The sequence below is a fragment of the Lissotriton helveticus genome, chromosome 6 (genome assembly GCF_964261635.1).
Source record: "Lissotriton helveticus chromosome 6, aLisHel1.1, whole genome shotgun sequence".
NCBI lineage: Eukaryota > Metazoa > Chordata > Amphibia > Caudata > Salamandridae > Lissotriton > Lissotriton helveticus.
Window position 1 is genome coordinate 1,386,758,004 of NC_136067.1, and position 15,809 is coordinate 1,386,773,812.

General features: G+C 47.2%; 1 protein-coding gene across 1 annotated transcript in view; it reads right to left on the reverse strand.

The window, feature by feature from the left end:
• The window catches only part of CDC40 (cell division cycle 40), a 405,957-nt gene that overhangs the window by 221,133 nt on the left and 169,015 nt on the right, over window positions 1-15,809 (reverse strand). Inside the window, exon 9 of the mRNA XM_078649170.1 lies at window positions 203-248. Coding sequence (XP_078505296.1) covers window positions 203-248 — 46 coding nt within the window. The remainder of the gene's footprint in view (window positions 1-202; window positions 249-15,809) is intronic.

Genomic DNA, 15,809 nt, shown 5'->3' on the forward strand with positions numbered 1-15,809 from the left:
TGGGTGGCAGGCGGACAAAAGTCTGCCTGCCATCCTAATTCGGCCCTTAGTTTCTATATTCATAGAGTGCATACTTTCCTTTATGCTTTAGGTTTATAGTTGGGAGTTTATATGTGCGGCATAATTCTGAGATACCCAAGTTTGGGATTACAACTGTTAATCATGCTGTTTAAGATGGCATGGACATGTAAAAATAAATTACCTATAAATGTTCGTAAACATCTTCGTTCTTCATACATTTCCCAGATCTGTGAATAAACAAATATTTTACATTTCATTAAGTCTTCCCAAAATCAAAACTCCAAATTGAACACTTATATTGCTGCAATTCAGACTGTCCTACAGTTTAAGTGACAGTACTAGCTAACTATTGCATAGTATCCATGCACAATCAAGTAATTAAATTACACAGGGCCATGTAGGCATCCCTCCAAAACACTTCACAATAACCCCTCTCAATTTAATCTATTAACTTAGTCGAGGTCTACAAAAAACACTTACGCTGCCATCAGCACTACAGAGCCTTAAACTAAATCTGCAAACAGGTTCAGCCCAGAATAGGTCTTTTATAAAGAGGCTGATCTAGACAATGGGGTGAGAGTATTCCACTAAAACAAGCAGTAATCCTACCCTGCGCTACCAGATCAACTCATTAGGCACATTAGACTGTTCGTTGAACAACACTGAGTGAATTACCACATTTTATGGTTTAACGCCAAAAAAGAAAATGACAATGCAAGCAATACTATATGGAAAATACTATTAATTTTCCTTTCTTCACATTCCAGTATTTTGACAAGGGATTTACTAACATAAATAAATAAATACACCCATCTTAAAAAGGAGAATGGAGGACCCGTACATGTTTCTGCAAGCCACAAAGACCATCCATCCTGATGGCAGGACTCCAAACAGAAATAAGTAAGCAGTGACATTGGCGTACGATTTAAGGAAACGCAAGCTAGGGAGAAGAGCAGTAACTGACAGATGGAAACTGGGTACTGCATCAAAGGCGGGGTTAGTTTGGTGGGAACTACAACCTCCTTTTTCTGAACTTTCAATGTATAAAGGTATATCAAAGTATATATTTTGCATCTATATATATTTGAATGTGAAAAAATTGATTAATTATGTATTCCTTTCTTTGCGATTTCTCTTCTTCTAGAATTGTATGAATATACAGACTATTGAGAAGTTGCTCCCCTTTTTGTAAGATTTATTTATGTAGAGGTCAGAACGGTTAATCCCTTTAAAGGTGTGGAGCTGGGCGCAGCGCTGAGTAATCGATTTAAGCGTCATAACCGACCAAAACCCTAGCAAAAGCAAATCTGATCCTTCCACCACTGACAGAAAGCATTTCTCTGGAAGAACCGCTGACTGAGCAGAAGAAAGGAACTATAGGTGATCAGAAAGCTCGAAAGAATTCGATCCTTGATGGTATCCCTTTTACGATATCTCACACCTATGCAAATATTTCCTAAACTACTGTTGGTATAGAAGAAGAATATGAAACAAGGATATTACCCTATAAATTCATCCACTCCGGTGTACCTCTTATGGGCCACAGCACATGGTGAATGTAGACAGTAGAATACTGAGAAGTAGTATTAAAAAACATAGAAAGCAAGGTGGATTTATACAGAAAGTGGTTTTATTCCTTGCTAGACAAAATAGCAGCAACCTCAAACACCTAACACTGTGGAGCAAATGCAAAACAGACAAGACTGCATGAAGGTGGCATCTCTACTGGCTGAAAAAGCCTGTGATTCCACTGGCTGGGAACAAATATTTCAAACAATAAAAAAGAAACTTCAGACCCAAAGATATACTCTTCGAGTCTCGACTTACTAAAATATTATGTAATCTCATGCAAGACTGGGTGTGAGGATCAGAACTCCTATGTGGGCAGTTATGTATGCAAACATAAGATTCAAGAAAGGCAGAACATCTTATTTTTCTAACACTGACTATTTGAAAGCAGCATTATATATGGAAAACTGGTCAATGGTATGGTTTTCTTTTTATAAAAGGGAGCCCAAGCGACACCACATTGTTGGCTGAACTACAGCTTTTATTACCCTTTGCAAACCAGAGACCTTCACAGATCAACATGTTTCTGCTCAAGGGCAGCTGGTGTACAGGGTTAGGCTACTAAGCAGGCTAATCCCATCTTCCTTATGACACAGGTGTTCTAGGGTCAATAAGAAGAGGCAAGTAACTTGATCCTTGACTGGCGGTCACCACTGGTTTGTATAATCAAGATAAAAACGGATTTGTTATGGTTAACAGCTCTTCTGTTATCACAGGCACCCAAACTGGAGATGCAGGTGCACACCTCCCTTCTCCTCTGAAAGGGACACTGAAGTAAGTGAGTAGAAAGGGGATTGCTAGAAAATGTAATTACTTTGGGGTGGCCCGAAGTAAAAACTAATTCCAGAGTGAGCGCGTTTCAGAATGTCGATCTAATAAAACATTGTACACAACAGCCAGGAGTTTCCCGGACCGAGGTCCATGTCGTCACTTTGCTGATAGTAGTGCCATTAGGGTCATATTGCCAACCAAAATCTTTGGAGATCATATTTAAGCAGGTGAAAGTGGATAGTTGCTGAATACGGAAAGGTTAATTACTGAAATTTGAAATTCTGGGGTTTCTGTAGTGAGAGCTACTTCTGATCAGTGAAAATCATAATGAGCTACTGAAGGCTAAGCAATTTGTGCATTGCAACCAGATACCTCATTACGAGCTTCACTGACTTTAAACCTAATGTTCATACAGCCAGATACTATGGTTTGAACAAAATACTTTGACATAGGGCACTATGACAGGGCTGCTATGTGTGTCAGTGATATTGTGGTCTTTGGGAATGCATGAACATGTGTGCATATGCATGATTGTGTGTTTATGGGTAACAGAGCCAGTGTCGTATGTACTTGTGGCATGGGGCATACCTTCAGCTATATGTAGCACTGTTACATGAATAACTCCAACAAACAACCATTTTTTAAATGGAATAAATTGAAAGTGTAGAAAAGGATTAGTTACTTACCTGTAATCCTAGTTCTCTTCCAGGGGTATCCTCAAAGTCAACCATTAGAATATTCCCGCCCGTGCACGGGACCCCGGAAACACTCTATTATATGTGCCCCACATATATATATATATATATACATATATGATCACGTTTTTCTGTGTTCTCCTTTACCCGCAGGGAGATGAGGTGAGGCTCGCTAGTCTATTCTAATGCTTATGACTATTGATGAGGATCCCCTGGAAGAGAAGGATTAGTTACTTACCGGTAATCCTAGTTCTCTTCCAGGGGTATCCTCATCAAAATCATAAGCAACCCTCTCCGCAAAGAACAACTGACCTAACTGTCACCCCTGAGGCATGATGGGAAGCTGAGGGTCATGAGTGCCTTAAAGGCACGGTTTCAAGTTATTGCTATACAGCTACAGGTTAGCTTTTCAGTCTTTTTAGACTGTGTATTTGCAATGCAGCCTGGGAGCTTTCTATGCTTTCAGTGTTATGAGAATTTCTACTGCTTTCTAAGCATTAAAACAGTTTCTAAACAAACTTTGTTGTTGTTTCTCATGTTTCTAATGCATGTTTTTCATGTATGGTGGAAACTCTTTAAAGCATGATTCAGCTCTGGTGTTTATTAGGCTGCAATTGATAGATAGATATATATTTTGTGAGCAAGGCGGACACATCCGCCGAAACGCGTCGTCCATCACCAAGGAATAAAGATTTATCCTTGAACTTTACCCACGGAGTCAGCGCCTGTGTTTCATTTCTGCACCAGGATTGGTATATAATATATATATATATATATATATATATATATATATATATATATATATATATATATATATATATATATATATATATATAATGCTCCAAAAGTGTCCACTCGACATAGAAGCACTCCACTCCAGGTGTTAAAGAGCCATTTATTGGTACAGAACAGGAACATCATACCAATACGTTATTCCAGCTTATTGTCGTTATTTCGCCTGACGCGTTTCAGTGCCCTTCGCACTCAGAGGCTCGACAGTCTTTGCAGGCACAGCTGAGCCACCGCCCATAAGTACACAATCACGCCCTCTGATGGGCTGCTTCAATGAGCAACGTGGAATTGTGGGTCAGGTAGTTCATAATAATCTCCCAAATGGGTGCCTTTATTTTCATGGCTGGCGATTAAAAGTTCAAAGCCCTCAGATGAGCCTCGGCATGGCGTTCTGTTCATAAATCCACACCCGAAGTCCAACATGCCGGCTCCGTAGGATGTGGAACTCGTGGCCCTCGCATTAGCAAGGTGGTGCTTCTATCGCGGCTGGACTGCCGCGTGTAATATTATGCTCCAAAAGTGTCCACTCGACATAGAAGCACTCCACTCCAGGTGTTAAAGAGCCATTTATTGGTACAGAACAGGAACATCATACCAATTCGTTATTCCAGCTTATTGTCGTTATTTCGCCTGACGCGTTTCAGTGCCCTTCGCACTTTCCTCAGAGGCTCGACAGTCTTTGCAGGCACAGCTGAGCCACTGCCCATAAGTACACAATCACGCCCTCTGATGGGCTGCTTCAATGAGCAACGTGGAATTGTGGGTCAGGTAGTTCATAATAATCTCCCAAATGGGTGCCTTTATTTTCATGGCTGGCGATTAAAAGTTCAAAGCCCTCAGATGAGCCTCGGCATGGCGTTCTGTTCATAAATCCACACCCGAAGTCCAACATGCCGGCTCCGTAGGATGTGGAACTCGTGGCCCTCGCATTAGCAAGGTGGTGCTTCTATCGCGGCTGGACTGCCGCGTGTAATATTATGCTCCAAAAGTGTCCACTCGACATAGAAGCACTCCACTCCAGGTGTTAAAGAGCCATTTATTGGTACAGAACAGGAACATCATACCAATTCGTTATTCCAGCTTATTGTCGTTATTTCGCCTGACGCGTTTCAGTGCCCTTCGCACTTTCCTCAGAGGCTCGACAGTCTTTGCAGGCACAGCTGAGCCACCGCCCATAAGTACACAATCACGCCCTCTGATGGGCTGCTTCAATGAGCAACGTGGAATTGTGGGTCAGGTAGTTCATAATAATCTCCCAAATGGGTGCCTTTATTTTCATGGCTGGCGATTAAAAGTTCAAAGCCCTCAGATGAGCCTCGGCATGGCGTTCTGTTCATAAATCCACACCCGAAGTCCAACATGCCGGCTCCGTAGGATGTGGAACTCGTGGCCCTCGCATTAGCAAGGTGGTGCTTCTATCGCGGCTGGACTGCCGCGTGTAATATTATGCTCCAAAAGTGTCCACTCGACATAGAATCCATACAGGACTTGATTGTGTGCTTTCCGTACTACACTTCCCAGAAGTCTCACTGGAGCCTCCCATCGACGGGCGAGTTATATAATTGGAGAAGTGTAGCGGGTGCGCACACCGCTTCCGTTAAAGCCCCTGAAGAGAAGCAGATGGAGCTTCGAAACGCGTCGGGCAGATCCATTACGGAGCGGCGTCTACAAGCGGATCCCCGTCCTCACCTACACATAAATAAAGCTGCTGCTCGCGTGCTACTCACATGGTGGACAACCTTGGAGCGTGAAAATATATATATATATATATATATATATATATATATATATATATATATATATATATATATATATATATATATATATATATATATATATATATATATATATATATATACATACATATACACACACAGCACATATAATATAGCATTTCCGGGGTCCCGCGCATGGGCGGGAATATTGTAATGCTTAGGACTTATGATGAGGATCCCCTGGAAGAGAACTGTTCTGAATTTTTTTCAAAATACAGAACTTATTTTGCACTTTAAATATTTCACTCTTAAATAACGGGTGTATTTTTCAGTTCAAAATATGGCACTGTGCCTAGCCAATGGAAACAAGATGCCTGCAGTGTGTAAAGGCAACATTTTGAAATTAGAGAAAATTAAACTTTGTTTATTTTGATTTAATAAAATTCATCATTTAAATGTTTTCCCATTTCCAAGTATCACATTTACAAACAACAGGCATCTTTCGAGTGGGCTGTAGACACGGTGCCAAATTTATTACAGGAAAATACATCTGTCTGTTTAAATGGGAGGAATTTAAAGTGAAAAAACATGCTTCATAAAATATTAAGTCACAATTGGCTTAACTGAAGGTGGAGAAAGGCATTAAGACTTAGGGCTCATTTACGATATCAGTTGGAGTTGCTTCCGACCGTCACCGGCGTGGTCTCGGGACCGTCCGACCTCCGGGCGGCAGTCCTGACACCGCTATTACACCACGACCACGCATGGTGCAGTCGCATACTCCCATTTCTCTATGGGAGCGTGTGCTACAGCCGTAAACCAGCAGATTAACAAGGGGGAGCCCAAGCTCGCTTTCTAACAAGCTTTCCATGTTTCGAAGATTGCAGCCTCATCTTCGTTTAGAATATGCCAGTTTCAATTTATCACTAAACAAAGAGGAGGCAACAAATTGGAGAAGCCTTTGTTTGCTTTTAAGAGGAACAAAACTCTCAGAACTGAATTAATCCACACACACAGGGAAAAAACATGCAGCATTCAGAACACAATTTTCAACACCCCCGCGATTGGAAACACGCTGTGGTAATTGCAATGCGTGTGAGTTATGTTTTTCAACGAAAGAGATTAACCACAATGGGATTGTTATTACCTCTAAAACCTTGAACAACTGCCACAGCCAGAATGTAGTATATCTAGTACGCTGTCCATGTGGTCTGGGGTACGTAGGAGAAATGGGGTAGAGAAGTACGCCCCAGAATACAGGAACATATATCAGCAATAAGAGTAAATAAACCTAATGCTCCACTAGTGTCAAATTTTTTGAAGAAGCTGGACACAATGCATGTGATATACGTTGGTTTATAGTGGAAAAAAGCTGGATTGGCAGAGGGGAGGGGGGTGGGGGGGACATGGTGAGAAAGAGGAAAGACAGGGAACAATGGTTCTTTCCAAACTAAATACAGCCCGTAAAGGGCTCAACGCAAGAGAAGAGTGGGACAGATTAATGGGATAGAAGCACAAGTTACTACTTGTGTAACGATATATCTGTAAGAGACATTAGTTAGTATTAGATTCCTTACCTTAGAATATCCCCAGGCGTCAGACTGGATCCGGAAAATTTTGCGTAGCAGTACCCTTGCGCGTCGGTAGGCATCGTCTGCGGCTCCGCGTCCGTCGTCGGCGTCGTGGGCGCCGTGATGACGTCGTCGGAGTACTTAGACGCCGCCTCCGCGTGCTGACGTCAGTTCTTAGACACAGCTTTTCCGTGCCAGAAACGCAGAGCCATGTTAAAAACCAACACTGGTGCCATTGAAACTAGGGCCCTGAAAGGGGATAACCCTAACCCTAGATATTGGTTCGCAGAACGGGGAGGATGGGTTAGTCGGTAAGGAATCTAATACTAACTAATGTCTCTTACAGATATATCGTTACACAAGTAGTAACTTGTGCATCTGAAAGAGACACGTTAGTATTAGATTCCTTACCTTAGAATAGATACCCCAGCAATACCAACCCCAGTGGTGGGTCTGCGAACCAATAATCACACCAGAAAGTTCTGGAGGACGGAACGGCCAAAGAAGCCATCCCTCCGGACTTGACTGTCCAGGCAGTAGTGTCTTGCAAACGTGTGCAGCGATGCCCACGTAGCTGCCTGACAGATATCTTGTAAGGGCACACCCCGGCCCAGGGCAGTTGTAGTCGCCGTGGCTCGGGTGGAATGAGCCCGTAATCCAACAGGGGGCTCCTTTCTAGCCAAGGAGTAGCATGCCTGGATGCACAAGATGATCCACCGGGAGATGGTCCTCTTGTGCACCGCTTTCCCCTTCTTAGCGCCCACGTAACCAACAAAGAGTTGGTCATCCACCCGGAACTGGCGTGTGCGGTCCAAGTAAAATGAGAGCGCACGTTTTGGGTCCAGACGGTGGAGCCGCTCTTCCTCTTTAGAGGGATGCGGTGGCGGGAAGAAGGTTGGCAAGGTGATAGACTGCCCGATGTGAAAGGCCGTGACAACCTTGGGCAGGAAAGAAGGTTTGGTACGCAGCACCACTTTGTCCGGATGGACAGAAAGGAAAGGTGGAGTACAAGAAAGGGCCTGGAGCTCACTCAATCTCCTGGCAGAGGTGATGGCAACCAGGAAAGCAGTCTTCAAAGTCAGAAGGCGAAGAGGACAGTTGTGAAGTGGCTCAAAGGGAGCGCACATCAGAAACGTAAGAACCAGGTTCAAGTCCCACTGAGGCATCACAAACGGAACAGGAGGAAACGTGTGAGTGATGCCCTTTAGAAATCTATTTACAATAGGGGACTTGAACAAAGAAGGTTGATCAGGCAGCCTCAGAAAGGCCGAAAGGGCAGAAAGGTAGCCCTTGATAGTGCCCAGAGCAGAGCCCTGCTGGGCAAGAGAAAGAAGGAAGAGAAGAACCTCAGAAAGAGGGGCATCAAGAGGATCCACAGCCTTTGCTGTGCACCATGCCACAAATCTGTCCCACCTGCAGGCGTATGCCGACTTTGTGGAGGGACGCCTGGCTGCCAGAATGACGTTACAGACTTCAGGAGGCAAGTCAAATGGCCTCAACTGTCGCCGCTCAATCTCCAAGCATGGAGGTGGGAACTGGACAGGTTCGGGTGGAGGACCGTCCCCTGCTGCTGCGACAGAAGGTCCTCCTGAAGAGGCAGACGAACCGGGGGATCGACTGACATACTGAGTAGCTCTGGATACCAGTACCTTCGTGCCCAGTCCGGAGCCACAAGGATGACTTGGGCCCGGTCGCGCTTGATCTTCTTCAGCACTCTGGGCAGAAGTGGTATAGGCGGAAAGGCGTACAGTAGACCGCAACTCCACTCGCGATGAAAAGCGTCTCCGAGCGAGTGCCGCCTTGGAAATTCCAACGCGCAGAACTGATGACATTGCGCGTTCTCTTCGGTGGCGAATAGATCTAACCAAGGCTCTCCCCATTGCTGAAAGAGGCCTTGCGCCACGTCAGAATTCTGACGCCATTCGTGATCCATCATGCACCGACGGCTGAGCTCGTCCGCCCTGGCGTTCAGAGAACCTGCCAGGTGCTGAGCCACCAGGGTCACGCCCTGGCGTTCCAGCCATTGCCAGAGGACAGAGGGGAGGAATGCCTTCAGTGCTAGACGAATCGCCCGTAGCTCCAATAGGTTGATGTGGAGCCGGGCCTCCGCCGGAGACCAGAGGCCTCTGATCTCCGCCTCTCCCATGTGGCCTCCCCAGCCCTGGAGGGACGCGTCCGTCACAACTACGTGCTCCGATTGGGGAAGGGAGAGGGATCTGCCGCTGACCCAATCGCAGTCCGTGAGCCACCACTGCAGCGGTCTCGCAGTGCCCTCCGAGATCAGGACGTGGTCGGACAGGTTGCCCTGATGCTGGGCCCACTGAAACTTCAGGTCCCACTGCAGAGCCCGCATCCGCCACCTGGCGTGATGCACCAGAAGGATGCAGGAGGCCATCAGTCCCAGAAGCCGCAGCGTCAACCTGACCGAGACCCGGGATAACGGCTGAAAGATGGGAATCAGAGCCTGAATATCCCGGACCCGCTGTTCGGGTGGATAAACCCGAAACCGCGCAGAGTCTAGAACCGCTCCGATGAAGAGGAGCTTCTGAGAGGGGCACAGGTGTGACTTTGGCACATTGATGGAGAACCCCAGCTGGTGCAGGAGATCTGCCGTAGTCTGGAGGTGGCTGACGACTGTCTGGGGCGAGCCCGCCTTCAACAACCAGTCGTCGAGGTAGGGGAAGACTGAAACCCCCAACCTGCGCAGATGAGCTGCGACCACCGCCATCACCTTTGTGAACACCCGTGGGGCGCTGATAAGGCAAAGGGGGAGCACGGTAAACTGAAAGAGCTCGTGGCCAACCATGAACCGCAGGTAGCGCCGGTGGGCCGGCAGGACGGGGATGTGGAAATAAGCGTCCTGCAAGTTCAATGCTACCATCCAGTCTCCTGGGTCCAGGGTAGCTAAGACCTGAGCCAGTGTCAGCATTTTGAACTTCTCCTTCCGGAGGAAGCCGTTGACGTTCCGTAGATCCAAGATAGGGCGTAGGCCCCCTTTGCCCTTCTTGGGTACCAGAAAGTAGTGGGAGTAGCAACCACACCCTACTTCTGGCCCAGGAACGCGCTCGATGGCCCCCTTGGCCAAGAGGGCCCTAACTTCCTCCTGCAGAAGTCACAAATGATCCCCCGATACACGGTGGTTCTGCGGTGGCATGACTGGAGGAGTCGCCTCGAAGGCGAGGGAGTAGCCCCGTCGGACGATTTGCAGCACCCACCTGTCCGAAGTGATGGTGCGCTAGTGGAGGTGGTGATGGCGAACCCTGCCCCCCACTGGCGTCACATGGGCCTGAAAGCATGGACTAGGAGGGCTTGAGGCGGATGCTGCGGGGGAAGGTGTGGACTGACCTCGCCGTTGACCCCTACCGCCCGGACGGCGGTTCCCACGGCCGCCACCGCGTTGGGTATTGCCCTGCGGAGCGTGGCTGGCAGCACGTGTGGGTACACCCCTTCCGTGGCCACGAAAGGAGTGAAAAGCAGCCGATTGCTGGCGCGGGGCTAATAGGTCCAAGGACTTGGCCGTAGCCCTGGAGTCCTTAAAGCGCTCAAGCGCATGGTCTGCTTTTTCGCCAAAGAGGCGACGGCCATCGAAGGGCATGTCCAGCAACGTGTTCTGGACATCTGCCGAAAAGTTGGCGGACCTCAGCCAGGCGTGGCGTCTGACCGCCACTGTCGTTGCCATCGCTCTACCTAGCGAGTCGGTGGTATCCAGCCCACACCGGATGGAATATTTGGCTGCATCCTGGCCCTCCACAAGGGCTTGGCCGAGTTTGGCCCGTACCTACAACGGACACTCTGGCAGCACTTCCGCGACCTTATCCCACAGAGAGTGGGTGTAACGGCCCAAGAGGCATGCGGTGTTGGAAGACCGCAGACCCAGACTAAGGGATGAGAAGATCTTTTTACCATACTGCTCATACCTCTTGGATTCCCTGTCCGGCGGGGCCGACGGGAACGCGGTCTGGGAATTGGAGGCCTGGATGACCAGGCTCTCGGGGGTGGGGTGGGTGGACAGGAAACATGGGTCGCCCGGGGCTGGGCGGTGGCGTCTGGCCACGTTCCTATCTACGGGCGAACCCGTAGCGGGCTTAGACCAAGTGCCCAGAAGAACGTCGGTCAAGGCCTCATTAAAGGGCAGCAGAGGCTCGGCCGAGCTTGACTGCGGTGTAAGGACCTCTGTGAGGAGATTAGTCCTCTCGGCCGCGACGGGGAGCTCAAGGCCCAAGGCCTTGGCAGCCCTCATCAACACCACACTATAGGTTGCCCCCTCCTCCGAAGCCACGGTAGGAGGGGAGACAAAACCAGTGTCTGGAGAGGTGTCCAGGCCACTGGCCTCCCCAAGGTCTCCTGCCCAGTCCTCATGAGACTGACACTCTCGGGTCAGAGGGTCCTCAGACCCCTCCCAATCCTCTTCGTCACCCATCTCCTGATGCTCAGGGGTTTCAATCAATGGGGCCTGTTCATAGAAGTGAAACTCTCCAAACGATGTCTGGAGCGGCGCCCATCGGGGCCGTCCCGGCGCCGGAACAGGAACAAAGGTGGAACCGGGGACGGCGCCGCCCGAGGACGACGCCGGAGGCGACACCTGATGGTCCGACGCCGGGGAGGTCGTAAGGTCCACCGGCGACGACCCAGATCCCGAAGAAGGTCTAGCGGAGTCCCGCGGCGCCGGGGCCGCTGAACCCTGCGCCGCCGGGCCCGAAGGCACCGGCGGCGTCGGGAGAGTGGGGCCTAGCGGCGCCGAAGCACCCGACGGCGTCGGGGCCGAAGCCCCCGACCCGCTAGAGGCCCAGACGGGTCCGCTGGGCCCGAAGGCGCCGCGGAGCCCGTCGGAGGAGAGAGTTTCCTCATGGCCATGAGGAAGCGCTCGATCTCCTCCGGCGCTGCGTTTAGCCCAGGGACCGTAGGGTATGGGGCTGGACACGGCGCCTGCGACTCCGACGGAGCCGCGTGGTGGTGTCACCCGAACCCCCGGCCGCATCGCGCGAGCGTCCGGGGGAGTCCGAAGAGCGATGACGCCTCTTGGACTACTTGTGCTTCTTACCCGACTACTTCGACCCGGAGGAGTGCGGCCTACTCTCGGAACTGTGGTGGCTCCGAGCCCGCGATTTTGGAAAAGGGGGTGGTGATGGACAGAGTTTCTGAATGATGCAGAATACTCTTACCAAGTCAAGAGATCATGGTTTTAATCCATCACCGTTTTTTAGCTCACTGCACCATCCCAGCTCAGAACCTAGCTATATGCAAATTAGCTTGTTCCTGTCCCAGTGCATGATGGGAACAGGGCAAACCAAACTACCAAGCCAATTCTTATACTGGGAAGGAAACAAGCTTCCGGGGACCGGTTTCTGGCATCACAGCCTTCGTCGGCCCGCGACCTGTCCCTCGACCTCCCGTGGGACGGGGACCTCTCGCGGCGCGGGACCGACTGCCGGAGATCGAGTCGCCTGCGGGACCGCTCCCACCTGGCTTTCGAAGAGAGGGCCCTGCAGTCGGAGCAGGCCTTGTCGTCGTGGTCGACGCCTAGACAAGTTAGACACAGGTGGTGAGGGTCCGTGACCGACATTGTGCGGTCGCAATCCTCGCAGTGTTTAAAGCCAGGGATCCCTACGGCACCGATCGGAGTCATAAGACTTCGAGAAATGATCAAAAAGATCCAAAATGTTAGTCAAAAATTGACTAAGGGTTACTGCTTTTTCCAGATCTGCGCTTGCTGGCGCGGAAAAAAGAAGAACTGACGTCAGCACGCGGAGGTGGCGTCTAAGTACTCCGACGAAGTCATCACGGCGCCCACGACGCCGACGACGGACGCGGAGCCGCAGACGACGCCTACCGACGCGCAAGGGTACTGCTACGCAAAAAATTCCGGATCCAGTCTGACGCCTGGGGATATTCTAAGGTAAGGAATCTAATACTAACGTGTCTCTTTCAGATATTCATTATATCATATCCCTGAATACCACATCAAAGAGCTTGAGTATATATTGAGTTTTTACATTAATTTGTCTCTGTAACAAGTAGGGATTGACTATGAGGCTGTATGAAAAGAATCTTGGTGAACAGCTACCACCAACATTCTGTTAATTGCCTGGGGTGTCTGCTCAAAGAAATAAATAAGGGAGTTCAGGGTTAGAGATTGCATCTTCAAAATTGTGAGAGACAAGCTATATCTCTTAATTGAGATACGTTTTTGAGGATTAATGGTACTCAAGTACGCTGTCTAAAAACAACATTTAACATTAGGTGGAGGGTCTGCAATTTTACTTCCTGTAATTCTTTGCGAATTAAGGAGGTTAATCTCAAGCAGTATTGGAGGGACTGCTATATAGTGTTGGACCTTGCGCCTATATAATCATCTTTAATATAGGGTATTCCCGCTGATACTTTTCACAAGCGTTATTGGAGGGACTGCAATGTAATGCTGAGAATTTTCGCATGCATTATTAGAGGGACTACAATATAATGTTGGGCCTTGTGTCTGTATAATCTCCATTTTTCACGATGTGATATCTCTGCGGAGAATTATTGCATACAATAATAACAGCCTGTTTGGTTGTATGGAAAGTCGGTAATTGGCATTTGTAACTATGCCATACATTTGTTGCAGGCGCTTAAAATACCTACATGTAGGATTAAAAACGACTCCAATATGACGAATGCGGTTTCAGGAAGTATGAGCCCATGTGATTGGTCTAATAGCTGGTCGGCGTCCGCTAGGAAGGAAGCAGTTAACAATTGGTTGTTCGCCGACCATGTGCGGCGATCACGGCCCCATTTAAATCGCCATTTTGAGCGGAGATGTTACACGGAGGAGTGGTCGCATTTTTTCGTTTTTCGCATTGAGGAAAGGAAAGTAAGATACCACGCTGGAGTAGGGCACTCTTTTTAGGAGCAGTTAGCTGTAAATAATGGATAATTCTCTGTCACCATGTACGCTGCTATTTGGTTGGTACATGATGATTGGGCTTTGTTTAGCCTTTTTTCCATATGTATAATGGCGACACTGTTTTGGTATTGATTTGTGAGGGGCATGTTCTATCTAAATAGCCTCTTTATTTTCCGATAAAAGTTGTTGGACTTGCCCTGGAAATGAAAGTGGTATTTGGTCCTGTATTTATATACATGGGAAGACCTTTTGACAATTATTATGGCACGAAGCGTGGGTCTCTGGCATCCATGAGGCAGGGTGTATAATTATCTGGAGCGAGTTAATTTCTGTTTTTTTGTGAAGGGGGTCAGGATATATGCTCCCTGATTAATAAATAGAAGAGAAAAATTAGAAACAAGATATAATGAGAGATCGCTGTAGGTTATCAGCAACGCGAGGGTGAACATGAAAAAATGTATCTGAGGTTAGCAGTAGAATGGTTTATTTGAGGCCCTAATAGTGAGCCTTTTTTTTATAGGAACCTCTATCGATCCACCCCAATGCAAGGGATGTGGTGACTGAAAAGTGAGGACAGCCTTAGCCTGTAGAACAGTTGATGAATTACGGTCTACAGAATGTTTATATGAAGAACAGGTTTGTATAAGTTTCTCAGAGATAGGAAGGGGATAGTAGTCTGTCCGTGAAACCTCATTAGAGATTAGGGGGATGACTGTTCTTTCTTACATATACTGATGCCTATATAATTTTTAACGCTACTTGACACTGGGTATCGTTTCCTGACTGAGACAGGTAATGCCCTCCTGTGCTACCGACTTGGAGTGTGTTGTGGATATTGAGAATGCCCCATGCAGGGTTAAACAAAAAATAAATTTTTCTTCATAGATTTTAACTTATCTTTGGGGACATTGGACCAGAGTAACTCGGCCATACGTCTCTGGAGGGCTTAGAGTTGACTGAAAATACTCAGGTAATGGCTTCCTTTGCTCTAGACTTAGAGCTTGTTGAGGATATGTAAGATGTCCCACATACGGTTTCATACATTTCCTAATAGATTTTAATTTGGTGTTGGGATACTGGACCAGAGAATACTTGGCCTACGTTTTTCGGCAGCCTTAGAGTCTATTTAAAAAACTCTAAGGCTTGGTTTTGTCAGGAATCAACCTAGAAAGGTATTATACTCCACGAGTTTATGTGACCGGAGTTTAAAGAAAGTATGAGCTAGAATGTGGGAGTAGGATCAAACAGGTGTGCTAGTTCTCTGTATCATCAAGTTATAAATGATTTTTTAAGAAATGGATATGTATAGATTTTTATGTCTGATGTTTGTATCTCTTTTTTTGTTTGTGTATATGTACTCTAGAGTATACAATTGATAAGCTGGAAGAGATCAACAATCCTGAGGAAGGTGGCTTTTACCATTCTGCTACCCACCGAAACGCATCAATGCTTTTAATATATAGACAGTAGATCACTAGGGTATCTGCAAGTTAATGAAATTTTATAAAGTACCTCAACTTGACCGATAATTCAATAGTCACTGGTGGTCATATACAATGATATGAAAATTTGTATATGTCTATTTTTATTCTTCCGTTTTTTGCGCAAAATTATTGTGCATCTATATATCTGTTTGGTATAAGCTTTTTGGTTCTTTGTATTGTGAAGTCATTTTAATATGAATATACATGAAATCTCTTGGTATTCCTCATAAAAACTGTTTTTAAATGGTTTTTTAACTCAATTTGTGCATTAATTTTATTGTTTTTACTTTGAAATAAACAATGTGTTC